This window comes from Bufo gargarizans, chromosome 6 (genome assembly GCF_014858855.1).
Source record: "Bufo gargarizans isolate SCDJY-AF-19 chromosome 6, ASM1485885v1, whole genome shotgun sequence".
In the NCBI taxonomy this organism is placed as follows: Eukaryota; Metazoa; Chordata; class Amphibia; order Anura; family Bufonidae; genus Bufo; species Bufo gargarizans.
In genome coordinates, this window is record NC_058085.1 from 63,177,199 (window position 1) to 63,204,601 (window position 27,403).

The 27,403-nt window shown below is 47.3% G+C and overlaps 1 protein-coding gene across 1 annotated transcript; it reads right to left on the minus strand.

The window, feature by feature from the left end:
- Nucleotides 1-439: 439 nt before the first annotated feature.
- Nucleotides 440-23,627, minus strand: TSEN54 (tRNA splicing endonuclease subunit 54). Its single transcript, XM_044297606.1, has 11 exons — nucleotides 23,504-23,627; nucleotides 21,228-21,392; nucleotides 19,696-19,759; nucleotides 19,542-19,625; nucleotides 16,906-17,004; nucleotides 16,287-16,339; nucleotides 11,652-11,738; nucleotides 10,252-10,862; nucleotides 9,120-9,180; nucleotides 8,195-8,311; nucleotides 440-876 (listed from the first exon to the last, which is right to left on the minus strand). The coding sequence occupies exons 1-11, from the start codon at nucleotides 23,509-23,511 to the stop codon at nucleotides 726-728; spliced, it is 1,500 nt and encodes a 499-aa protein (XP_044153541.1). The 5' UTR covers nucleotides 23,512-23,627; the 3' UTR covers nucleotides 440-725.
- Between the last annotated feature and the right edge of the window lie 3,776 nt (nucleotides 23,628-27,403).

Sequence of the window (27,403 nt, forward strand, 5' to 3'; positions counted from 1 at the left end):
TTTATATACAGTGGGGGAGATTCCCATACGCCAGTCTTGATCCCCTGTACATCAGCAGATGTCAACTAGAGGCTGGTGTAGACTTGAGCTACAACTGACAACAATTTCTGGTATAAGTTACAATAATTCTGGTGGGCTGTGGAGGCTCTACCCCTTCCATGAAGCCCCATCCCTTTTTGTAGCTACCTGTGGCAAGAAACTAAAAAACTCGCGAATTATGGCGCAAATTTGGCATGCACAATAATTTGCTACTTTTCAAATCCACAAAAGTTGTGCTAAAATCTCCCCCAGTAGGTTCCAGTAAACGGCTGTTTTTAGCCGGGAATACTCTGGTGCTGGACTTTTTGGTTCTACTTTGGGCGTTCCTCACAATCTGAATGCACAGTGTGAGAATGTATACAGATAAACCCCATTAACAAGAAGATTGTAAGAACCGACTGTCAATTTATTCATTACATTTCCAGCAGGAATTATGGAGAAACAGCAAAATACTGATTTCCAAAGAATAAAATGCTCCAGCATTGTGAAAGGAAATGTCTTACGTTTTAATCAAACTTTTTTTAAAGTTTTATTTTACCGGGCATTGTTCATTGTAGTTTTCGTTTTTTTTTCTCAAAAATATACATGAAAAATACTCTTTTTTTTCCTCCTGAAAATGTATATAAGAAAGTAAATAATCGATTAAAAGGAGGAGAACCTTTTCCATACACAGAGATGTTCAAAGATCATGGGTAAACATCCACCGGTAGCTGAAAATCTTTGAAGGTGTAAAAGGCTATCTCTCCACAATCCACCAGGGCAAACACAACGGGTACGTCTCCACTCCGGTACGCCAGGCTCTTCACGGTACGCAGGGAAGGGATCTGCTCATTGAAGCTATGGGCAGAAAGACAGAACTTATGTGGTTTGAGGTTGATCAGAAAGATTAAAAATTAAAAAAAGGTAACACTATAAAGACTATAAAAATACTAAGGTCTCATATGGATGTAATAAATGATTTTTTTATTACTCACCATAAAATCCCTTTCTCCTCTTTATTGGGGAACACAGCAAAGACCTTTGTTTTTGTTTTTTGCAGATAACAGATAGTATGCAAGAGGGTTGGGTGCTGTGTCCCCCAATAAACAAGATGAGAAAGGGATTTTACAGTAACAAAAAAATCCAAATTTTTTCGTCTATATCATTGGGGGACCCAGCAAAGACCTTGGGACATTCTAGAGCAGTCCCCATGGGTGGAAAGACAAGAATTAAATGTACTAGCGCGAGTGTTATCAATGCACTGCCGCTTGCAGCACCCTGGGACCAAAAGCCGCATCGGAGAATGCAAAGGTGTGCACCCTATAGAACTTCTTGAACGTGTGCAGGGAGGACCAGGTAGCTGCCTGCACACTTGCAAAGGGGAGGCTTTGTGCAAAATCACCCAAGAAGTGGCGCTCTGCCATTGGATTGATAAGCCTCACCGATTGATGACCTTATCCAGAGACTGATAGTGGACTTGGCGGCCACCAGACTGCGCCAAGGCGCATCAGGGACTACAAAAAGAGAGACCAACTTGCGGAAGGCAGTCGTTCTGTCCAGATAGACTGAGTGCCCGGACCATGTCCAAGGTGTGAAGTGCTTTCTCCTTGGAAAGACTGGGGTGGGACAGAAGGGAGGGAGGACTATCTCCTCGTTCAGATGGAACGAGAAGACCACCTTGGGCAGAAAGGAGGGAACTGGTCTCAGGACGACTTTGCCCTGATGCACAACCAAAAATGGGGGCTTAGCAGGGAGCACTGCAAGCTCAGACACTCGCCGTTTTGACATGATGGCCATAAGAAAAGTGACTTTCCAAGAGAGAAGGTGGAGAGAGGGATCTCCTGGAGGGCTTCAAAGGTGGACAGCTGCAGAGCATCCAGAACTAAAGTGAGATCCCATGGAGGGGGTAGGCTGATGGTATGTGGGGACCAGCCGCGTAACTCCCTGGATAAACATATGGACTGCTGAGATGGAAGCCAAGGGGCGTTGAAACAAGATGGAAAAGGCAGACAGCTGGCCTGTGAGTGAGCTTAGGGCCAACCCCAAATCAAGGTCTTCTTGGAGAATGGCAAAAATGTGAAGAATGGAAAAGCGAAGAGGATGAAAGTGGTGGACCTCACAATAGCAAAAGAAAGACCTCCACGTTTTTGTTCCAAGAATAGAGGATTGCCCTCTGTAGAGGACAAGTGTGAAACTGTGCGAAAGGCACAGCTTCCATTGACGCTACCATGAGACCTAGAGTTTGCATACATTTGCGAATCAGGATTGGGTGAGGTGGCAGAAGTGCCTTGACCACTTTCCTGAGAGATTGCTGTTTCTCCAGGAGAAGAAGGACCTTTGCTGTCTCTGTGTGTCCAAAGTCATCCCCAGGAAGGAAGGTGATGGAGGTGGATGGATGGAGGTGGATGGATGGAGATGATTTCTTGTTGTTGACAATCCAACAGAAGCAGATCAGGGTGTCCAACCCAATGTGAGGTCTTTCCGAGTTGGTCTTCAGGGTGGACACCTTGATTAGGATGTCGTCCAGGTAAGAGATAGCTATTATCCCACCGGCATGGAGAATAGCCATGACTGGTGCCAGAATGTATCTAAAGACCCTGGGAGTCGTCACCAGGCAGAAGGGCAGAGTCACAAACTGGTATTGATTCTCCAGTATTGTGAAGCGCAGGAATCTCTGGTGAGTGACCCCGATGGGCATGTGGAGATAAGCATCTTTGATGTCCACTGAGGACAGAGATTCCCTTTTCTCCTTGGAGGCTACCACTGATTTCAAGGATTCCATCCTGAAGTGTCGAGCAATGACAAACCAATTGAGGCTCTTGAGATCTATACCGGCCACACGGAACCGTCCCTGATAATGTTCTTCTGGTGGAACTGGGACGGTTGCTCCTTAAGCCAGGAGGTCCCAGATTGCGGACAAAAGTTTGGAAGCTCGAGATGGGTTGTTTGGGGGAACCAATCTGAAGAACCGATATGGGGGAGTGGACCTGAACTCTATCTTGTAACCGGATTAGATTACTTTGTGGACCCAGGAGTTGGAAATGTGCACAAACCAAACCTCCTTGAAGGACCGTAGATGGCCCTCCACCTGTAGGCGGTTTGGGGGGCAGCCGTCATGCCAAAGTGCACTTACTGGAACCAGTCTTGGCAGTCTGGGGTCTTAGGCGGTTTAAACAACAGCGTCTACTTAGTCTCCTGGGCTTATCTTCTAGAGAAAGAGCCTGGGCTGGAACTGCAGCGAAAAGAGCAAATTTGCAATCTAGGTCCTCTGTAAAATCTGGACAGTGAAGGCTTTTTCTGGGGAAGCAATGTGCTCTTCCACCCTGTGGCATCAGATATGATTTGGTCCAGGTAGGAAATGAACGGTTACCCTGGAAAGGAAGAGCCGTAAGGGACTTCTCTGATGACTGATGGTTGCCCAGTCTTTCATTCAAAGAGTCCTATAAATGGCCACAGACATAGTTGATGCTCTCGCAACCATCCTCCCGCATAAAGGGAGGGCTCACAGATATACTCACTAGCCTGTATAATCTGGTCTGCTAACTCTGAAAATTCTTCCCGGGAAGTACCGGCAAGTAGGCCCTGCCTAAGTTGCTCTGCCCAGTCAGTGTTAGCCCAGTGCCGACCCATGAGGAGCCAAAGATTGGGCAGAAGGCTGAATCGGCGGCCTCAAAAGGCAGATTTAGCAAAAGACAATCTTTTTATCTTTTGGGTCTTGGATAGAGGTGGCGTCAATATGGGGAAGGGTCGTGTGCTTGGACAGGGGTGAGACCGGGGGTGGGGGTCTACCGCCGGGGGAAAGACCAAGTCTTTACCACCTCCACTGGGAAGGGGTACATGAGATCCAGACAGACACTTAGGTTTGGAGAAACACTTACCTGGAACCGCCCACTCCTTTTCGATAGCTGACTCAAAGTCTTGATGAGAGGAGAAAAACGTATGTTCCTGTTGAGGCGGTGAAAGGAAAAGGCTCCTTGTGTACGGGAGGGTTCATGAACCTGGATGTGGAGGGTGTCATTCACTGCTGAAATGAGGCTATCAACCCTAGAGAATTGATCCTTGTCTAGGGAGCCCTTCGAGTTGATATGTTGCCCTTCCTGTTCGACTTAGCAGTGCGGCTCTCTGAGAGAGGCGGTGAAACAGAGGAGGAAGGAGAAGCAGATCTCCAAGATGACACTTTACGGGATCAGTTCCTAGCCAAAATAGTAATGTCCCTTGAGGAGGGGGGACTGCTGCGAGGATCACGGAACCAAGCGACCTAAAATGCCAACTATGGATATGGACCCCTTAGAAAGGTCACTGTTGTAGACAGTGAGCGTGCCCATTCGGGTTCTGGACCTGGGGGCAGGGGGGTTGGCCGACTTGGGGAATTAGAGCCAAACAAATGCTGCATAACGGCTTGGATTGACCACACGGAAATTTGGTACTACAGCGGGCGCAAGCAAAGTAGGTAGAAATGTCTGGGTGCTTCCCCTCTAGGGTCAGACATGATGGGGACCAAGGGGGAGGAAAGCAATCCCCTGGAGGACGACGGAACTAGGGAAATGGACGTCGCCTAACAAAATTATCTAATAGTCTGCAGGAAGGATATAGGAGGGGAGGGGTGCCACCTAGGGCAGAGCCTACCTGCTTGTAGAGCCGAGGGTCCCAGGAGCAGGCCAGAACACGTGTGCCTTCATCCAAGAGCCAGGAGGAAGAGGTGGAGGAGCCAGAACGGAGGTGGAGAAAAAGAGCAAGGCCAAAACCAATTGAGGAGGGAGGCCTTGGCGGGCTGGCCGATGGTTGGAGCTGTGGCAGACGCTCCCTCAGCTAGGAGGGGCCTAGGAAGCGCGAAAAACACACGGGGACCACCGTGGCCTGTTAGAGAAGGAAGCTGGGGCCTAAAGTAGATGCTGGTGGCCAACCATAAGTGGGGACATGCCGCAACTGAAATCGCAGATGTGACGTCCGGAGCAGGAGGCTGTGAACCAGCTCCAGGCACAAGAAGGGAGAACCAGAAGGCACAGAGCAGCGGTGAAAGCCTGGAAAACCTACCAATGGTTGCTAGAGTACCACCTCTCCCTCGGTACCAGGCTTGCTGGGTCCAGTGGTGCTATGACATGCTGGGGAGTAGTGCAGCAGCAAGGGTGCATAAGGCATAGATGATTGGCGGGGGGCGGGGGATAGGACAGGGAGGGGCATGGTTTTTGTACCATACTCAACTGACTCCCGATCCCCAAAGTCCAGCCTTGGTACCAGCAGGGTCCTTCAGCCTCCCAAGCTGCTCCGTTTGGTGGGAGCAGACCCAAAGCTAGCGGGGCGGTGGAGGATTTGGTGGTCCTCCACGCCACCTTTTCTTCTATGCTGGCTACTGGGAATGTTAGGGGGCATCCCGTTGTGCTGCCAGATGGGTAACCGGGGATAATTCCACCCTGGGCCCAATCACGTACAAAAGCAAGACCTGAAGAGCAGATGTCTGCCTCCTACGGACACTAGGATAAAATTGATCAGCTCAGTGCCTGCTGGAGGGGTATAGCTGGTGGAAGGAGTTAACACTTTTTGCTTAGTGAAAAGAAGTGGCGCACTGGATTGGTGCTAACAGCTGGAGAGGTGCTCTCAGTAAAAAGGACTCACCCTTCCTTTGATAAAATAGAAAAATATAAAACAGATACTGGGCACTCTCTTAATATAGGAACCTCATAGTTTATTGATAATACCACACATAAACAATTAATACTTCACTATTAAAGATAATAAAACATGCAATAAAAATACAAAAATGTAATACAATAAAAAAGATTCCTTAAATGATTGGTACCGATCACACATAAAGTAAAACAAATAAAATATAGATAAAAATCTATAGAGAAAGTCTCTGGGTGTTTGAGGGGTAAAACAGGATCTCCAATTTGCTGTCCCTCCAACTTAAATTTGGATGTAGGAAAGGTCGTTTATGGGAGTGTTATATAAGTCCTCCACAGACCGAAATAGCGATATAGTTGCAGTGATCTATTAAAGCGGCGTCCCGCAATTACTCACTGTTTCGCTGTACACTTGTGCATCCGCCGCTATATCCGTGTTGTAATTCAGGGATGTTCGCTGATAGTCGCAATCCCTTAGCTGTCTTCCCGGCGCCGCTCCGTAGATCTAAGAGCCGGCACTTGGGTAAGTTTACAGACTCCTTGTACCACGCTGAGCTTGCTGTATAGGTGAGCGTGATAGACTCTTACAGCCTGTCCTCAGAAGTGCGTGTAGGGTCTGCAGTTGAAGACAGGAATGATTTTGATGCGGGCGGTGTAATAGCGCACAAAGTCCAAGTCCATCCAGGGGTCCTAGCACCAAACGCGTTTCGGGGTCTATTGTTACCCCTTCCTCAGTGGTCACTGGACCACTGAGGAAGGGGTAACAATAGACCCCGAAACGCGTTTGGTGCTAGGACCCCTGGATGGACTTGGACTTTGTGCGCTATTACACCGCCCGCATCAAAATCATTCCTGTCTTCAACTGCAGACCCTACACGCACTTCTGAGGACAGGCTGTAAGAGTCTATCACGCTCACCTATACAGCAAGCTCAGCGTGGTACAAGGAGTCTGTAAACTTACCCAAGTGCCGGCTCTTAGATCTACGGAGCGGCGCCGGGAAGACAGCTAAGGGATTGCGACTATCAGCGAACATCCCTGAATTACAACACGGATATAGCGGCGGATGCACAAGTGTACAGCGAAACAGTGAGTAATTGCGGGACGCCGCTTTAATAGATCACTGCAACTATATCGCTATTTCGGTCTGTGGAGGACTTATATAACACTCCCATAAACGACCTTTCCTACATCCAAATTTAAGTTGGAGGGACAGCAAATTGGAGATCCTGTTTTACCCCTCAAACACCCAGAGACTTTCTCTATAGATTTTTATCTATATTTTATTTGTTTTACTTTATGTGTGATCGGTACCAATCATTTAAGGAATCTTTTTTATTGTATTACATTTTTGTATTTTTATTGCATGTTTTATTATCTTTAATAGTGAAGTATTAATTGTTTATGTGTGGTATTATCAATAAACTATGAGGTTCCTATATTAAGAGAGTGCCCAGTATCTGTTTTATACTTTTTGCTTAGTGTCACCTCTTAGTGGCAGCAGCTATAGCCAAGGTCTTTGCTGTGTCCCCCAATGACACAGACGAGAAAAAGGGGAGCCCCCCTCCCGTCATCAACCCCTCTATTAGCCAGACCAAAGAGCTGCTGTAAAGAAATGCAATTTCTCTGAGGTTCCAGTTCCCACTAATGTCCCGAGCACTGTTCAATAACAGAACAGGCATGGGGAAGTGGCCACTTCCCCCAGCAAGTAGTGATCTTGACATGGAACCTTTTCTGATCAGCTACCAACGACTATAAATTTCCAATAGCTGCTGCAGGAAAACAAAGGTTTTTACATCCAGGACATTCAAAAGAATGACACCATAGGTCAGATGCACCAGACTGTGAGCACCTGGCCTTAGCGGCTCACCACTCAGGCTTACAGTGGAGGTTGAGAACCAGGACCCCCCACAGTAGGGCCTATAAACAGGAGCTACCTTCGAGCTTCAAGTTTTCAAAAGCTGCTTAAAAGTTGAAAAAAAAGGTAGATAAAAAAATAAAACCACATAAAAAAAACTTTGTATCTAGCAGAACTATATTCATTCTAACTAGAACCATGGCATCCAACACACTTGCATTATTCCGGTTAATAAACTCTTAGGGCAGGAATAACCTTTTAAAGCGGAATTTTCCAAAATTTTGATATTAAAGACCTATCCTAAGGATATGGGTTGGGGTCCGACACTCTGCATGCACCCCGCCGATCATCTGTTTGAAGAGGGAGCAGTGCTCCATTGATCGCCGCGGCCTCTTCTTAGGCCAGTGATGTTGCATTCATCGGTCACGTGGCCTAGGCGCCAAGTGAATAGAGCTGGACTGCAATACCAAGCACAGCTGCTATACAATGTATGGCGCTGTGCTTGGTGACCTGCTGATAAGCGGTGGTCCTGGATGTCGGACCCCCGCCGATCCCAAAGATAGGCCATCAATATCAGAATCTCAGAAAACCCCTTTAATGTTTGATAGATTGTCAGCACTCTGCCTCCATATACACAATGGAGGAACCTAATCTCCCCACTTACAGGAAAGGAGTACTGCACAGTCGCTGCCCACCTACCTGCGCACACACAAATAAGCGTAGGGTTTGCCTGGTTTGGATTTCTTGAACTCAGAGTTTCCATCAGCTTGATACAAATTGAAGTGTATCTGTGGTGTATTCTGCGCGTCCTGAAGCCTGGTAATAGAAAATACATCATCCGTTCAGCTGGGGCGATTAGTTTTTTTCCCTTTTTAGACCCCACAGTCCTCCGCACGTATTACTCCGATACACAAAGAAGTACTGTCCATCTATCTATCCGCCCGTCTGTCCATCTGCCCGTTAGCAGGATCAACTCTATTAGACTAGGCATATTGCCCAATAGGGCTGATCCTGATGATTACAAAAGATACCTGTCTTGTGAAAATCGGTTGAGGCGTTCCCGAGGGGAAAAAAACTACGCAAATGAGTGCATTAACTGGCAGGGCCTAGCCCCTTTGTGCACCTCAGCTTTGCACGGTACACTGAAATCCTCATTTGCATAAAGAATAAAAGTCTTTGTCTTTTTTTTATCTATAGTTTTTTGTTGTTTTTTTACTCTTGAATGCTGCAACGATTTTTACAAGGCAAGAATCACTTTAATCAGGAGGATCAACCCTGCCTGGTTTAATATGGTTTATCCTGGTGAAGGTGCTCTTTATATCTATCTGCTGGGGATTCAGTGCTCTGCGTCAGTAAAAACCAAGAGATGCATCTTTTTTTTTTTTCTTCAGAAAGCACTAGATCAGGGATGGCCAACCTGAGGCTTTCCAGCTGTTGCAAAACTACAACTCCCAGCATGCCTACATATAGCAGCCTACAGCAGGGCATGGTGGGAGTTGTAGTTTTACAACAGCTGGAGAGCTGTAGGTTGGCCATGCCTGCACTAGATAATGGATAATTTGTACGTTTTGTTCCAACTTTCACACAGTCTCCACACACCTATACTAGTCTCTATGACACTCACCTCTTACCATCCTCTAGCAGAGTAGACTGAGTGATAACCGTTATCTGCTCCAAAACACAAGCTGGAGACAGAAATAAAGAGTTAATACAAGAAACGTGCCATCATCATTATCAATACATAGGCGACAAGGAGCAGAAGAATCTGTTAAATCTGATGATCTATCCTCTGGATAGATCATCAGCATCTGACCGGCGGTGGTCTGACACCTGGGACCCCCGCCGATCAGCTGCTTGAGAAGGCAGCGGCGCTCCAGGAGCGCCGTGGCCTTCTCACCGTTTACCGCTGGCCCAGTGACGTCACGACTAGTATCAACTTGCCTGGGCGCGGCTAAGCTCCATTTAAGTGGACGGAGCTTAGCCACTCCCAGGCCAGTTGATACTAGTCGTGACGTCACTGGGCCTGCGGTAAACAGTGAGAAGGCAGCAGTGCTGATGGAGCGCCCCTGCCTTCTCAAACAGCTGATCGGCGGGGGTCCCGGGTGTTGGACCCCCGCCGATTAGATGCTGATGATCTGAGGATAGACCATCAGTTTTAACAAACTGCAGAACCCCTTTAAATGTTACTGCACTTCGGCCTTAAAACCAGGGCCACATGTCTGCTTCACCTATTCCTTCCTGGAGTGCCACAAAGGCATCAGAGGACCCCCTTTCTGCCAGAGAGGACTACACAGTGAGTGGACCATTAGTATCCGTCTTTCCCTGCTACATGCCGTGACCAGATGGTTGTGGGCCGCAGATAATGGCATGGAAGGGTGGCAGTTGTGCACATCCGTCTTAACCTGAGGGGAACATGTTACCTTTTTAGGTCCCCCAGATCACACTACAAAATGTGCTCCATTACGAGGCAAGAATTCAAAATTTTTGGGGTTAAAACCCTTTTTTAAAAAAAAAAGGGGTATTCCCGTCTGGGACACTGATGGCATCAATGTCAGATAGGTGAGAGTCCCACCTTTTGGATCCACTCCTACCTCCAGAGTTAAGGAGAGCATGCTGCGCATGTGCAGCATGCTCTCTGCAGGTCCCAGAGGTGGGACGTGCACCTATCTGACAATGATGGCCTATATTAGTGATATGCCATCATTAGCCATCCCCATAAAATATGAAATGGTCAGAAAGCTACAGTAAGAATTCACCTGTAGATTTGACATGTCCAGGCATCAGCAGGGGTCTGACCGTACTCGACCAAAGATGTGGCGGTCTCTCCCTATGACTCTGACGTTCTCTCTCCTGCAGGAGCGTCTTATATTCACTCCAGTTGCTGCACTTCTTTATTTTAGGGTCGGTGTTGATGCTGATTTTGTACTTCTGTTCCCAGTCCACTTGCTCTTGCTCCCTCCTGGAGAACTTCTCTGGACGTAAGTTCAGCTTTCTTAACCAATGAGAAATGTCCACTTGACGCCCGGTCACATTATCAGGCAAAAAGGCAGGCTCGGGATCTGGCAGCTGAAGGCAAGGCTGATCAGAGGCACAATTTGGAAAGCAGATTTTCGAGAAATCCCATCTCCTTTGTGATTTCATAGGAGCTTTCAAATCTTTCAGTTCCTCAGGGACCGTTTTTTCGTTGTTCTCATTTTTGGGTTCGTCCTCAATGTTCACATTTTCTGATACAACTGGCTCAAACATCATGGGTTCTGGGGTGAAGGAAGCCACTGTTTCTGGGTCATGGCTAATCTTGGGCTTTGAAGTCTTACTTTCATCTTTGCCATTGCTTCCTGATGTCTCCAACTCATTCTGAGCTCCTGGACTGCAAATTAAAAACAAAAACATTAAGTCTAAGTGTAGGCTCCAACCAACCTTTCCATTATCCCTACTTTTTAGAACGTTGTGGTCTGCATAGCCTTCTTATTGGAATAATATTAAAACTGGATCATGGTAGTAATAAAGGGGTTCCCGGGGCAATTAATGAACCCAGGACCCCCAACTTTCTGCAGAAAGAACAATGAAGGGGAGGCACTGCTCCACCCACAGCGACATACATACAAGTGTGGCTGTGCCTGGTATTGCAGCTCAGCACATTTGTTCTGCTGATCATGGGGGGGGGGGGGGTTCCTTTAATCCAAACCCATAGCATTTTGTACAATCAACTTTTAAAAGTATAAAATAGCACATCACTACTCACTGTATAAATTCCCTGCTGCTCCCGCTTCCCTGGTACCCATTGGACTTTATTTAGCTGGTGATGCAGTGTGATGGCACGATATGACCGCCACAATGATTTTGAGAGTCACTGCTACAGCCCATGATTGGCTGCAGTGGTCACACTGACATGCAAAGGTATTGCTTGAGACCAGAGAACGAGCAGAAATGCGTTGGCACCAGGGGAATGGCACAGTGAGTGTTATTTTATACTATTTTCAGCTGGTTGTACAAAAAAAAATAAGAAAATGTTATGGGGTTGGAAAACCCCTTTAGGATAAATCCACAAGGGGCATATAGCTGTGGTTTTTGCGCGACGGAATAGTGGTCTGAAAATTAGAAAGGTTTTACAAAAGCAGCCAAAAGTTTAACTTATCTCGTCCACACGCTGCATTACCAGGCTCTTGAACTCCTCTTACGTTTCCTATTCGATGCAGCATGGCTCTCCAAGTTTATCTGTCTCTCATACGGTAACTGTATTGAGCTAAAAAAAAAAAAAAGAAGAAGAACAATGTGTATGGGCATCAGATTCTAGCCTCAGAATATCACTGACATCAGCCAAGCAAGGGATATCATTATTATAGATCCTTAAAGGGGTTATCCCATCTTAGACAATGGGGGCATATCGCACCTATCAGACAATGGGGGCATATCCTTGCGATATGCCCCCATTGTCTAAGATGGGATAACCCCTTTAAAGGGTATATATACAGTACATGCTAAAATTCCTCAACATATAGTAATGAAATATAAGTACTGTACAAAAGTTTTAGGCAAATGTAGAAGTAAATGCTGCAGAGTAAGAATGCTTTTAGAAATAGAAGTGTAAATAGTAAATTTTTATCAATTAACAAAATGCAGAGTGAATGAAGAAAAGAGAAATCTAAATCGAATCAGTATTTGGTGTGACCGCCCTTTGTCTTCAGAACAGCATCAGTTCTTCTAGGTACACTCGCACATAGTTTTTGAAGGAACTCGGTAGGGAAGCTGTTCCAGACATCTTGGAGAACTTGTCACAGATCTTCTGTGGGTGTAGGCTTGCTCAGATACTTCTGTCTCTTCATGTAATCCCAGATACACTGGATGATGTTGAGATCAGGGCTCTGTGGAGGCCATATCACCACTTCCAGGACTCTGTGTTCTTTCTTTACACTGACGATAAATCTTAATGACATTGGTTGCATGTTTGGGGTTGTTGTCCTGATGCAGAACGAATTTAGAGCCAGACGCCTCCCTGATAGTATTCCATGATGGATTTCAAAATGTGAGTCGGTTTGTTCACCAAAGGGCTGAAGCACGATACAACACTGTCTGCAGGTAACAGTGAAGCATGGTGGAGGTTCGTTGCAAGTTTGGGGCTGCATTATAGCAAAGGGAATTCGGGATTCTTTGGGATTAGGTCAGGATTAATGGTGTCCTTAATGCTAAGACATACTGGCAGATACTTATCCATTATGCATTAACATCAGGGCGGCGTCTGACTGGCTCCAAATTTATAGTAAAGCAGAACAACAACCTCAAACATACAGCCAATGTCTGGGATTAGATGAAGAGACAGAAGGATTTGAGCAAGCCAACATCTACAGAAGATCTAGTTAGTTCTCCAAGATGTCTGGAACATCCTCTGTGTGCACGTGTACCTAAAAACGAGATTTTTGTACTTACCGTAAAATCTGTTTCTCTTCTGTTCATTGGGGGACACAGGCTTGAACTTGGGTATAGCTGTTGCCACTAGGAGGCGACACTAAGCACACAAAGTGTAATCTCCTCCCGCTTCAGCTATACCCTTCCTACAGGGACTAAGCCAAGTTTGTGCAAAAGCAGTAGGAGAAGCAAAAGGAAAAACAGAAAAACCAAACAATGTACAAATCCAGAATCACGCAGGCCACAACAAGGCCCATAACCAGAGAGAATGGGTGGGAGCTAATGAACGGAAGAGAAACAGATTTTACGGTAAGTACAAAAATCTAGTTTTCTCATCTGTATCATTGGGGAACACAGGCTTGACCTTAGGATATTACAGAGCAGTCCCAGGGGTGGATAATAAACGAAGAAGCCATCCGGCCAATCAGAGAACTGCCGTCAGCAAAACTCTACGCCCCAGAGAAGCGTCAGAAGATGCAAAGGTGTGCACTCTGTAAAATTTGAAAAAGGTGTGCAAAGACAACCAGGTTGCCGCCCTGCACACCTGAAGGGCCGAAGCCCCATGATGTACCGCCCAAGAGGCCCCCACTGCCCGAGCAGAATGAGCAGTAACCCAGAAGGGTGGAGCCCGGTCACTGATGCGGTACGCCTTCATAATGGCCAAACGAATCCATCGGGAAATGGAAACTTTGGACGCAGCCAACCCTCGAATAATGAATCCATCAGTCGGAAAGAGGATGTCTGAGACAGATAGATGTGAATGGCCCAAACCAAATCCAGAGTGTGGAGCTACTGCTCACGAGGATGAGACAGGGCAGGACAACAGGAAGAGAGAATGATCTCTTCATTGAGATGGAATGCCGACACGACCTTCGGAAGGAAGGACTGGACCGGACGAAGGACTACCTTGTCCTGATGGAAGATAAGGAAGAGCGACCGACAGGAAAAAGCCACTAGTTCCGATACCCTACGGATAGACGTGACTGCCACCAAAAAGGCCACCTTGTAGGACAGGAAGCAAAGGGACACCTGCTGCAAGGGCTCAAACGGAGAGGACTGGAGAGCGCTGAACACCATATTAAGGTCCCAAGGATTCAACGGACGCCGGTAAAGGGGCGCAGAGTGCGCCACCCCCTGCAGAAAGATCCGAACCTCAGAAAGTGAAACCAAATTCCGCTGAAAAAGAATGGAAAGGGCCGAAACTTGCCCTTTGAGGGAACTGAGTGCCAGCCCCAAGTCTATGCCGACTGCAGGAAAGACAAGGGTCGCGGCAATGAGAACTGAATAGGAGACAAATGGTGGCGTTCACACCAACTAAAGTAGGACTTCCAGGTCCGGTGATAGATCAAGGAGGATGATGGCTTCCTAGCCCGAATCATGGTCTGGACAACAGCGTCCGAGAAACCCCAAGCCCTTAGTACAGCGGCTTCAACAGCCATGCCGTTCAATGTAGCGACCCTAAATTCAGGTGGAAGATTGGTCCCTGCCACAAGAGGTCCTCCCGAAGGGGAAGACGCCAGTGTTAGTCGGCGAGGAGGGAGACTAGGGATGCGTGCCATACCAGTCCGGGGCCACGAGAATGACGGGAAGACCTTCGGACCTGATTTTTCAGAGAAGACATGGAATGAACGGAAGAGGAGGGAACGCGGGAACACGTAAGGAAACGTAAACTGCATCCACGGGATTACAAGGGCGTCCGACGTCCGAGCCAGAGGATCCTTGGACCTCGTGACGAACTTCTCTATCTTGCGGTTGAAGCAGGAGGCCGAGATCCACATCCGTCCGACCCCATCGTTCACAGATAGCGAAAAAGACCTGTGGATGCAGAGCCCATTTCTCGGCTGAGAAAGTCGGCGATCCAGTAGTCGACGCCGGGGATATGAACTGCCGACAGAGGTGGAACACATGGCTCTCCGCCCAGGAGAGGATGAGCGCTGCTTCCAACATGGCTGCGGGGCTCCGCAGTGATTTAGATATGTGACTGCCGTGGAGTTATCGGATTGAACCTGAACTGGACACCCCCGGAGACGGTCCGTCCAATGAACCAAAGAGGTGAATCGCCCGCAATTCTAAAATATTGATCGGAAGGGAGCATTCCTCGCGGGACCAGGTGACCTGGACCGAGAGATTGTCCAGAACTCCCCCTAGCCCCGGAGACTGGCGTCCGTCGTCAACACTATCCAGCGGAGGGGAAGGAAGGAGCGGCCCAATGTCAGCATCGGAGACATGAACCACCACCGAAGGTCTCGGCGTGTCGGGTCAGGGAGACGGATGAGTCGATCCGGGGAGGCCAGGGAACGGTCCCAAATGGTCAGAATGTGCCACTGAAGAGCTCTGGTATGGAACTGCTTGTAGGGCACTGCTTTGAAGAAAGAGGCCATGTAGCCCAGAGCCCTCATGCACTGGCGAATGGGAAGAGGCTGAAGCTGCAACAAGGAGAGGATCTGACGACGGAGAGTGGAGAGTTTGTCCGGGGGCAAGAATATCATGGCCCGATCGGTGTTGAACAGCATGTCCAGAAACATCAGCTGTCGAGATGGGTGAAGACATCAGAACCCACCCGAAGCGTTCCAGGGTGTCCCGGACAATGCGTAGGCTGTCCGCCGTTGTCTGGAATGAAGGACCCTTGATCAGGATATCGCTCAAGTACGGAATCACCAGTATCCACCTGGCATGAAGCAGAGCCATGACTGAGGCCAGAAGCTTCGTAAAGACCCTGGGAGCTATGGCAAGACCGAACAGGAGGGCCACAAACTGGTAATGAAAAGGTCCTACTGCAAACCGAAGATATTTCTGGTGACTGACGCAGATGGGAACATGGAGATAAGCGTCCTTGATGTCTATTGAGGACAGGTACTCCCCCAGGTCCATGGATGCAATGACTGATCGCAGGCAGAGCTAGGACTGCCTGTAATCCCACTAGAAGAAAAGAAAAAAAGGAAAAAATAAATCAGCAGACCTGCAAAGCTGGGAGGTCTGCCTCCTACGGACACTAAGCTAAAACTGATTTAGCTTAGTCCCTGTAGGAAGAGTATAGCTGGAGGGAGGAGCTCACACCTTTGTGCTTAGTGTCGCCTCCTAGTGGCAACAGCTATACCCAAGGTCAAGCCTGTGTCCCCCAATGATACGGATGAGAAAGAAGTGATGCTGTTCTGAAGACAAAGGGCGGTCACACCAAATATTGAATGAATTGACATTTCTCTTTTCTTCCTTCACTCTGCAATTATAAAAAATATACTAACAATACAGCAGCCCACTGTATAGGAATGGCAGTGGTCAAAAGCACATTCTTTTAGCCTCCTCCGGGTAAATCCCTGCAGAATTTCTGAAAGATGCAAAACATTGGTGGCTACCCACAGAAGCTTCAATAAAGATCAAATGTGCGCACCTTGGGTCAAAGCGGGTGACAATGTAGCCCAATCTTTTCAAGTGGCTATAAACCTGCATAAAATAATCAGATAACAGAGATGAACTGGCAGAGATGTGAAATGTACAATGACAATAACATACATGCCAACTGTCCCGATGCTGGTGGGACAATACCACAAACTAAACCGCGAAGAGCCAGGATTTATACAAATTTGCCAAAAAAATGTCCATTTTGGAAGCAAACTGTAAATGTCCTGATTTCGGGGATTCAAATTTTGGTAAGTATGGAATCCGTTAAAGGGGTATTCCAGTTGTAGCATGTTATCGCTTATCTACAGGGGGGATATAGGGGATAAATTTAGGATCGGTGGGGCTCCTACCGCTGGGGATCTCCCTGAGATCATGAGAACAGGACCCCATACCCAACAGGATCCCCTTTCAAATGAATCAAACATACATGAGATGAACAGAGCAGCAGTGTGCATGATCAACCTGATGCTCTGTTCATTTCAGGGAGTCCCTGCTCTTGTGATCAGTGGGGGTCCCAGTGGTAGGACCACCACGGATCTAATACTATGGATAGAGAATAACTTGCTACAACCAGCACACCCCTTTCAATAGATCTGTGCCCTGTGTACCTGATAGTGTAGCAGACTGATGGGACCACTAGAGAAGAGTCTCTCATAAGCCTCCTGAACAGACAGTTGAAGATCCCGGTAAAACACCTGAATGGTTCCCTAGACAGAGAAAGGATTGTCACAGCTACGTTATAAGCTATGAACATAGATAATGTGCCGAGATTACAATACACTGGAAGGACAAGCTAAATGGTGACCATTTGATTACCATTATATATATATATATATATATATATATACCGTATTTTTCAGACTATAAGACTCACCCGTTTTAGAGGACGAAAATCAGAAAAAAAACACACACATTTTGAATCAAGAATTGTGCTAAAATATTTCAACAATGGAAACATGAACGACAGTCGGAAGCAGCATTCTGGCATCTATCATTAGTGTTACTAGCAAATGAGGAGAGATTGTAAGCACTGTTATGGGGGGGGGGGGGGGGGGATCTGCTGCCAACACACTTATGGGGGTATCTGCTGCCAACACACTGTTATGGGGGAGGGGGGGGGGGGTCTGCTGCTGATGCACTGTTATGGGCGGGATCTGCTGCTGACACACTGTTATGGAGTAGATCTACTTCGCACTGTCATGGGGGTGATCTGCTGCTGACACACTGTTATGGGGGTTCTGCTGCTGACACATTGTTATGGAGGTGATCAGCTGCTGATGCACTGTTATGGGGGGATCTGCTGCCGACACACTGTTATGGGGGGATCTGCTGCCGACACACTGTTATGGGGGGATCTGCTGCTGATGTACTGGTATGGGGGGATCTGCTGCTGATGTACTGGTATGGGGGGGGGGGGTCTGCTGCTGACACACTGTTATGGAGTAGATCTACTTCGCACTGTCATGGGGGTGATCTGCTGCTGACACACTGTTATGGGGGTGATCAGCTGCTGATGCACTGTTATGGGGGGATCTGCTGCCGACACACTGTTATGGGGGTTCTGCTGCTGACACATTGTTATGGAGGTGATCAGCTGCTGATGCACTGTTATGGGGGGATCTGCTGCCGACACACTGTTATGGGGGGATCTGCTGCCGACACACTGTTATGGGGGGGATCTGCTGCCGACACACTGTTATGGGGGGGATCTGCTGCTGATGTACTGGTATGGGGGGGGTCTGCTGCTGACACACTGTTATGGGGGGGGGGGGGGGGGGATCTGCTGCCGACACACTGTTATGGGGGGATCTGCTGCTGATGTACTGGTATGGGGGGGGGGTCTGCTGCTGACACACTGTTATGGGGGGGGGGGGGGATCTGCTGCCGACACACTGTTATGGGGGGATCTGCTGATGTACTGGTATGGGGGGGGGGGGTCTGCTGCTGACACACTGTTATGGAGTAGATCTACTTCGCACTGTCATGGGGGGATCTGCTGCTGACACACTGTTATGGAGTAGATCTACTTCGCACTGTCATGGGGGTGATCTGCTGCTGATACTCTGTTGTGGGGGAGATCTGCTGCTGATGCACAGCTATGGGGGGGATCTGCTGCTGAGTGCTGACTCACTGTATTGGGAGACACTTTATTAGGGGACACCGTATTGACCACTTTATTATGGGACAGTATACTGGGCTTATAAAAGTTGGGGATAGTTTATTGGGGGACACTGAATAATGTTACCTGGTGGAGGCACGCTAGAAGAGGAAAGCCTGTACCGCCCACATTTCCGTCCAGCAGCAGCAGCACAGCGCAGGCAGGTAGCCCACCCGCGGTCTCCCTCCTGCACACGCGGCACCTTCTCCTTCAAGCAACAGCAGCCAGGTTGGGAAGAATCGCCTGTTGCCATCATGTACATGTCGGAATGTAGCCTGACACCGTACTGCAATTTACATTGCCGGCAAGTGTACATCATAGGCCGCTGTCCTTACGCTGCACAGTGCAGCCTGCGATGTACACATGCTGCAATGTAAATTGGAGTGCAGTTTGGGCTACATTTGGACTATAAGACATACTGTCACCCCCCCCCCCCCCCCCCCTTTTGGAGGAAAATGCATTTTATAGTCCGTAAAATACAGAATATATATACCGTATATTTATTTATTTTGTAGCAGGTCTGTGTGTGGACGGGGTCTTATACCGTTTATTTTCCATCCAAGTTATACAGTCCCTTGAATGAAACTAAGGCACATGAATAGAACATAAACCACAAAAAAAAGTCCTTGCCCACCTGGGCACTAACTTAACAGTGAGTTTCTCTCACACAGGAGATTTAGCTTTACACAGCCAGCAGGTCATGTAGCTTCCAGGACTCTGACCCTGAATGAGCATTTCAGCCCTGTATTCATACCCACAGTAATGAGCCCAGCAGCTTCACCTGGGATTACCTCATGGTAGGGGAAAGCGTTGCCCTGGAGTGGGGAGGGAATGGCAGCTACTTCTACCAACATAAAAATCTAGGCCCAAAAAACACTTTAAAGAAATGTGACTATATATACTCAATGGGCCTCAATTATAAAAAATCTCAATAAAAAAAAAAAGGCCTTGCCCATACCAACCAATCAGAACTCGGCTTTCATTTCTTCTCTGATCACATCAAGGCTGCACTGTAATTGGTTGCTATGGGCAATGACATCTAATGTATTACCAGAAATGTATAGATTCCATATAAAGGAGACTTACACACTCGAGTAAGTAGACTGCTTCCTCAGGAAGGAGACATTGCCGTCCATCCTCTGTGTGCCCCATGGTCTGCCAGAACTTGCCCTGCATACAGGAGTCAGGGGTAAGACTATGCTTGCTGGTGACAAATATCAAGGAGACCAAATATACCTACCGCAGGCAATGTCAGCTCCACCAATTCTTCTTCTGGTTTCCAAACTCCTCTCCCCAAGCTTCCCCTGCAAAGGTCAAGTGGATGTTAATAAAGAAGTTGTTCAAGGTATTCCAGAAGGCATAAATTGTGCCAAAATAATAGAAATATCCTCACAAAAGTATGCATCCCTCTGCTTCCAGTGTCCATACACCTCATGTGACCACTGCAGCCAATCACTGGCCTCAGAGGTATATATTTCACATGAACACAGCATCACTGCTACGTTCCTCCACACCAGGCTTTATTTATTCGCTGCAGTGGTGACACGTCCATACGTCCACGCCATGCCCATATCCTAATGTGACCTCTGAGGTATATGGCACATGACAACAGAAGCCATTGATTGGCTGCAGAGGTCACATGGGGTATACATGGGGTATACAGCATGTCCCCTCTGCAGACAAGAAAACAAATCCAGGTGAGAAGAACTCGAGCAGCCTCCCAAGTTAGGGATTTGCAGGACACGGAGGAATTCGGCATCTGCATGTCAGGATTATATGTTTCCTAAGAGGATGGAAACATGAATATCGGAAACTTACTAATAAATACTTATTGGACATTCGGTTCCATTTTCTCACTGTGTGAAGCCATGCTCTGGTTTAATAAACCTCAGGAGACAGGGTGACGCTCTTGTACATAAAATGGCAGCAGATGGAGGGACATGTGACCAGCCACTTCTATCAGCGACCTACACTGAAACACACTGCGCATGCGCTAGTGTTCTGGATGTCAAGGAGCTGCACAAGTGCAGATGATAGGATACTTTTATCTGATCTGACATCCAGAAAACGACAGCGCGTTCTGAAGTAGGTTGCTGATGGACGTGTCTGGTCACACATCCCTCCATCTCCTGCCATTTTATGTACAGGAGCACCGTGCGGCTGGGTGAGGATGTGGCATCACACAAAAGGAAAACTTTTAATACACATATATATCAATACATTTCCTTAATTCATGTTTCCAACAGATTTATTAACATTATACCTAAAACAGCAACCCATTAATACACCACCTTGTGCAGGACCATATGGCAGCATCCACACAGGTCCGTCAGCAGATACTGAAGCTAACCGGCGGCATTTCCCGGGGAGCTCAGTACAAAGGCGTGTATTATTCTAAGCTTCAGCCTCACACCCCTCCTCCCCCACCACCTGAAACCTAAACTAAAGGCCCCTTTCAGACGAGCGGGTGTCACGCTGCGGACTCGCAGGGCAGCACCCGTCCTGACCTCCCAGCACTGCCGGGGTCGCGTAGCTGTATAGTGATTGTACAGTTCTGGAATGTATTGGATAACACTGACAGTATTATGTCAGTGTTATCCAGTACATTCCAGACCTCTAAGAGTTACATAGCATCATAAATCAATATAATGCTATGCGACCCCGGCAGTGCTGGAAAGTCAGGCCGGGTGCTGCCCTGCGAGTCCGCAGCGTGACACCCGCTCGTCTGAAAGGGGCCTAATCCTGCTATTACATTATCACCCTGCTACTTACAGTCGCTCCACCCGCTCCTCTGCCAGCAGCTCCCACTGCTCTGCCCGACAGACCTGCAGCTTCTCATCCTGTATCTGTGACCCATTGGGCAGAAAGTCCTTCTGTCCATGTGAACGTTGAGGAAGACTCTGCTCCCGGCTCCGCACGGCAAACAACTCTGCTGGACTGAAAAACATACGGACAGCACTCATTACCAGTGAAAAGGAAAAGTGGAAGCTGCCCATAGAAGTCAATAATAAGGCGTCAAAAAAGGGAAATCTGCATCTTCTCCACTTTTCCCTAGTTTTGATAATGTTTGGGGCTCCACAACAAGGGACCATCCCCCATAGGGTGTAATAACCAGTTACAGACAACTCCATGTGGCCATAACGCTGTAGACTAATGTTGGCCATGTGCATAGTTCAGCCGAGCATGCATGTCTTCTGAATGTCTTACGGACACTGCTAGGCTGAAAATTAGTTCTAGCAACGATCCAAGAAAACCACGGACCAAACAAGGATGGCATCAGTGTTGTGTCCATGGTTTTTTACAGACCCATACAGTATAAAGTGGCTGAGGGATCCGTAATCAATTTTGTGGGCATTATTCTTACTGGGGGCACAAATGGGGGGCATTATTCTTACCGGGGGCCACTAATGGGGGCATTCTTACCGGGGGCAACTAATGGGGGCATTATTTTTACTGGGCGGCAGTAATGGGGGCATTAATATTGGGAGCCACAGTATGATAGCGACTAAACACCCCGTGTTAAAGAGGACCTTTCATGGTTTTGTATTCATTGCGATAAATACCTTTACTTGGGGGGTATCCCCCCTGCTGATGCTGCCACCCTGCCTGATTTTTTTAAATATCGCTCCTGTGCCCCCCACAGGGAAGAGAAAAAAACCCTCACAATTTCCCTGGCCGTGACGCTCTCCGCTGTGATTGGATCGCGGCACAGCCAGGGTGAAGGAGGCGCCCATTGAGAATCCCTGGCGTCTCCTCCCATATTAGCATACTGAGCGCGAAAACTGCGAGAAGGTACAGCGGGGCGCAGGAGTGGTATTTTAAAAAGTCAGGCAGGGTGACAGCATCAGCGGGAGGTACTCCCCCCCCAAGTAAAGGTATTTGTTGCAATTAATACAAAACCATGAAAGGTCCTCTTTGAAGGGGTTGTCCAGGTTCAGAGCTGAACCCGGACATACCATTATTTTTACCCAGACAGCCCCCCTGATGTTAGCATTGGAGCATCTCATGCTCCGATGCGCTCCCTTGCCCTGCACGATCGGCTCTTTTGTTTACAATAACGCACTGCTGGGCAGAAGCTTCCGCCCGGCACTGTGTTCGGTGACGTCACCGGCTCTGATGGGTGTGCTTTAGCGCTGCACTAGCCATTTTACAGGCTACGGCAGCGCTAAAGCCCGCCCATCAGAGCCGGTGACGTCACTGGGCTTCCTGGCAGCCCCATGGAGAGCCTGGTACTCCAAAAAATGCCTTTGCCCTGTGCGATTTAGCGCAGGGCAAAGAAGAGCATCGGAGCAAGAACTGCTCTGATGCTCAAGTCAGGGGGGCTGCCAGGGTGAAAATGGAGGGATGTCCGGGTTGGCCATGCCCCCACAACCACACCCCCTTTGGGGTGTGGCTTAACTTGGCCAGTATTTTTTGTTGGGAAAGATGGCAACCCTAGCGATCCGCATCAGACAGTCCGCACCGCAAAAATGTAGTACATATACTACAGAAAACCCGGACGGACACAGAAAACCCACGAAAGCACTCCGTTCCCCTCCCCACCCCACCTTCCGGATTGCGGACCCACTCAAGTCAATGGGTCCGTATCCATGATACGGTGTACAAAAGGCCAGTGCCCATATGGTGCAGGCCGCAATACGGGTACTGGCTGACAATGGACGCGAGCATAAGCCCTAAACCTCAGGCTGTAAACAAAAAGGCTTACATTCACTGACAGCAAGCAGAGTGGCAGACAAAAGAAAAGTGTAACAGAAAGCTGCAGAACTTGTTTTCGTGCATTACATTTTACGTAACTTCCTAATAAGATTTTATTGGAAACAAGATTTCCCAACGTGTCCCTGCAAGGAGCATGATGGGAGTTATCCTTCAGCAGCCTGAGCTCTGCAATTACAAAAATCCTATTACATTATACAACTGCTTATAATGCATTTCTAACCATAGAGGTACCAGGCTAGAAGCAGACTATTAGACTGCAGGGGCAAGGGGTGGCATGAAGCTGGGGCATAGAGGACGACACTAGGGGAATCGCACCTCCCGACCCTCCATACCTCAGCATCAGGACTGCAACACGCCCGCTCCCCCGGCCGCCTGCACATACAGCAGTCAGACACCTGGGGCGCACGTGTACCGTGCAGGAAGAGCGAGCAACACAAGCAGGATGTGCTCTCGATGATGGACAGCCCAGCAGCCAATCAGCGCGAACCTCCTTGACTCTGATTGGATGCCAGTTTAGCCTTTCTAACCAATGAGCTTGTCCTGTAGTGCGGCAGGGTGACAAGAGCGAGCACCGAGACAGACAGAGGCTTGAGGCTTCACCAAAATGGTGGAGGGGAGCCGTTATTATGTGATTTATGTGCACAATTACATATACAATAATTACAGAATATTCACCTGTTATGAATCAAATCCTTCAATAAAGAAGATGAATAAGATTCCAGTTCGCCAATAACAGAATCCCTTGCATACCTCCCAACTTTTTGGACTGTTCAGAGAGGGACATTGGTTGACATGGTTCATTGTGTAAAAAAAAGATCAATTTTCCTGTATATCTTTACACTTTAAATGTTTTCTTTTACACGATAGCGCAAATATGATCTGAATGTAGCATACCTCCCAACTTTTTGGACAGTCAAAGAGGGTGCACCCTTGGTTCATTGTGTGAAAGTCCATTTTTCCTGTATATCTCTACTCTTTAATTGCAGAAAAAGTAACTGAATATAGAAAATTCTAAAATCCAAATTGCATCAAATAATGAAATAATATACAAGGTGGGGTCAAATATACATATAGGAACCAGACAAACACTTTCTGGATCAATATTTATCTATACCTCAGATAAAAAGAGGGACGTTGGGTCCAAAATAGGGACTGTCCCTCTAAAAGAGGGACACTTGGGAGGCCTGATATAGACATTTTTGGCATTTCTTGCGTATCACAAAAGGACCCATTAATTTCTATGGTTTCACACAAAAAAAAGACGCCATCCCGTGTGCTGTCCGCAGCCGTTCTGCAGTCAAACAAAAATGATAGAAAGTCCAATTCTTGTTCGTTTTGCAGACAAAAATAGGCATAGTTAGAATGGGTCTGCAAAAATAAATAAGTGGGTGCAACACGGATGTCATCCATATTTTTTGGAAGGACCCAAAAAATACATAGAGTTGCGTGAATGCATCCTTAAAGAGGAAAGAGGGGCTTGGGTTAAAAGTAGGGACTGTCCCTCCAAAAGAAGGACACCTGGGAGGACTGTAGAAGGTTCCATAGGTGACATGCGCCATATTTATCAAAAATCTTACTAGACAGGGGTGTCCACTGTCGCCGCTTCTTTTCGCAGTGGCGGTGGAGCCCTTGGCGGAGGCTCTGAGAATGGCCGCTACAAGTCAAGGGTCTTCAATATGGAACTAGGACAGAAAAAGTGGCCTTATATGCCGATGACTTGCTTTTATTCTTGGATGACTGGGAGCAGTCCCTTCCTGCTGCAATGGCAATCATTAATCAATTTGGGGATATGTCTGGATTAGTGATTAATTGGTCAAAATCTCCCTTATTACCTTTAGGTAGTAGTAATAATATGCTGCCACCCGCTGCGGGAGGGTTGCAAGTAGTCACAACCTTAAAGTATTTGGGGGTGTGGGTAACTGCAAATTTAGGTGACTATGTACAACTGAATCTTGTGCCAATGCTCGCTGAATTTCGGAAAAATATTTATCAAAATCCTAGTACATTGCAGTCTGTTTTAAACTAGGTTCATATGTCGAGGATTTGACACAAATCTTGGTGCAGTCTGTGCCGAAATTTCTGGTAAAGGGGCTGTCCCATCTGATGACCAAAGATTGCTGTGTGTCACGGTCCTTCCAGTGACAGAGGTTAGAAGATCTGAGAGACTGGCTGCACGTTAGGTTATCTGACAGCCTATCTGTTTTCACTTGTTGCAGTGCTGTTGTTGGTAATGACCACACCTCTTGTCTCAGGTGTAGCTTGTGGTCATTACTGCTCCTCTATTTAGTCTGGACTCACACATCATACCATGCGGTTGATATTCTATGCCTGGAGTTGGAAGAGCTTGTGTGTGATCCTCATCTGAGTTCCTGCTCATCCATTTTCTATTGAAGATAAGTGTACTTCTCTTGGTATTTTGTTGCACCCATTTGCTTGTTTACTAGGCCTCAGGTAGACGCTGGTTCGTTCATCTGGGAAGGAACCAGTGGTCTCAGACCCTGTCACTACTCCTAGGGCTTTTTAGGGTTACTAGGGCCTAGGTTTACGGTGTATGAATATTCCCACTTTCAGGGTCTATTTATACTGACAGGAGTCAGGGCTAGGTTTATTGTTTCCTAGGCGGTCACCACTTCCATTTCCCTAGCAGTGAGGCCTAGTTCCTGGTCATTTTCCTTTTGTTACAAATAATGATACATTTCAGTGGCTCAACTGTCGCAGAAGCATGGAATAAGGTGCACTCCCCTAAAGCAACACACGGTGCCAAAAAAGAATGAATCCAAAGATAAATTAAGTAGAATGGAGGGCACTTAAATATCCGGTTGTTTGCATAGAAACTATGCCTCAAAATAGTTATATAATTCTGGGAATTTATTCATATATTACAAATAAAAACAACTTATCCTACCTAACATATATATCATAATATGTCAATCAAATAAAAAATTCATTACATATTCATATATAAAAAAAAAATAAGAATCGCTGAACATAAAGATAAAAATAAATAGTCATAAGATTGCGTACACTGGTGTATATTATACCCCCTGTATGATAATATCAAATTTACATTTGCTGATATTCAGCAACGGGGAATGAGGTCATACTTTCCAGTGTCCATATATTCGTAATGTGTATTTCTCAGCAAGCTGACTTCGTATTTATATCCGTATTTTTGTTACTTATGAGGTACAGAATATTTCCTTTGTTGGTATCATAAGAATGCTTAAAGGGCTTCTGTCACCCCCCAAACACCAATTTTCAGTTTTTGACTTAATATATTTGCTAATGTTTACAGATTCGATATATACCCCTCTTACCTCAGGCTGTGGTGTAATTTCTGTAAAAATCGGACTTTAGTGATATGTAAATTTCTTCACTAACCAGCAAGTTGGGCGGACTTGCTGGTAGCCGCCACATCCTCTGTCTGAAAAAAACGCCCCCTCCTCCACTTGATTGACAGGGCCATCAAGCACTCTCATGCTCCAGCTGGCCCTGCCTGCAGCTCAAATCCCGCGCCTGCGCAGTACCGGTCGTCATTCGGCGCAGGCGCTCTGAGAGAAGGACGCTCGCTTGGCTGCTCCTTCCTCAGTGCGCCTGCGCCGATGACGTCAGCCTTACACCCGGAAGAGAAGGCCGACGGACTCAGCGCGCAGGCGCGGGATCTCAGCGAGAGAAGTAAGAAGATGGCCGGACAGACGGAAAGGATGGGTGGGCAGAGGGAAAGCGACGATAAGGCAGAGCTGTCTGGGCACTTGCAAGCCCTCATTTGCATATCCTACTAAGATGATTTTTGCCAGTTTTATAAGTCCACGATTGCTTATAAAGGTAACGTTTTTATCAACTGTTATGCTGCTAGAAAGCTATGGGAAGGGTTAAAAAGGTGAAACTGTGATGACAGACTCCCTTTGAGGCATATTGATAGGATATGCCATAAATATGCAGTAGGTGTGGGTCCCACCATCTTACACCTGCTCCTTTCTCAAAAACATTACCCCAACGTGGATGACGAACATGCTGAGCTTCTGCTGCGTCCTCTCCGTTCACTCAAACAGCCAAGCGAGCATGGTCGGTTATTTTCAGAAGTCCCATAGCGGTGAATAGATGCGCAGCTTGCTTTCCATTCACGGCGAAGGACCTATTCTTGAAATAGGAGCGGGTCCCATAGGTGGGACCTGTACCCATCAGACATTTATGGCATAGCCTATCAATATAGGTTTTGCATTTATTGCAGG

Bases quoted from the DNA above. Each gene is read 5' to 3' on its own strand.
- TSEN54 (XM_044297606.1), bottom strand. The intron at 11,739-16,286 runs GTGCGCACATTT...TTTTTTTTTTAG, and splicing joins GTCACCCGCTTTGACCCAAG to CTCAATACAGTTACCGTATG. The intron at 877-8,194 runs GTAGGTGGGCAG...TTCTGCCCATAG, and splicing joins GCTTATTTGTGTGTGCGCAG to CTTCAATGAGCAGATCCCTT.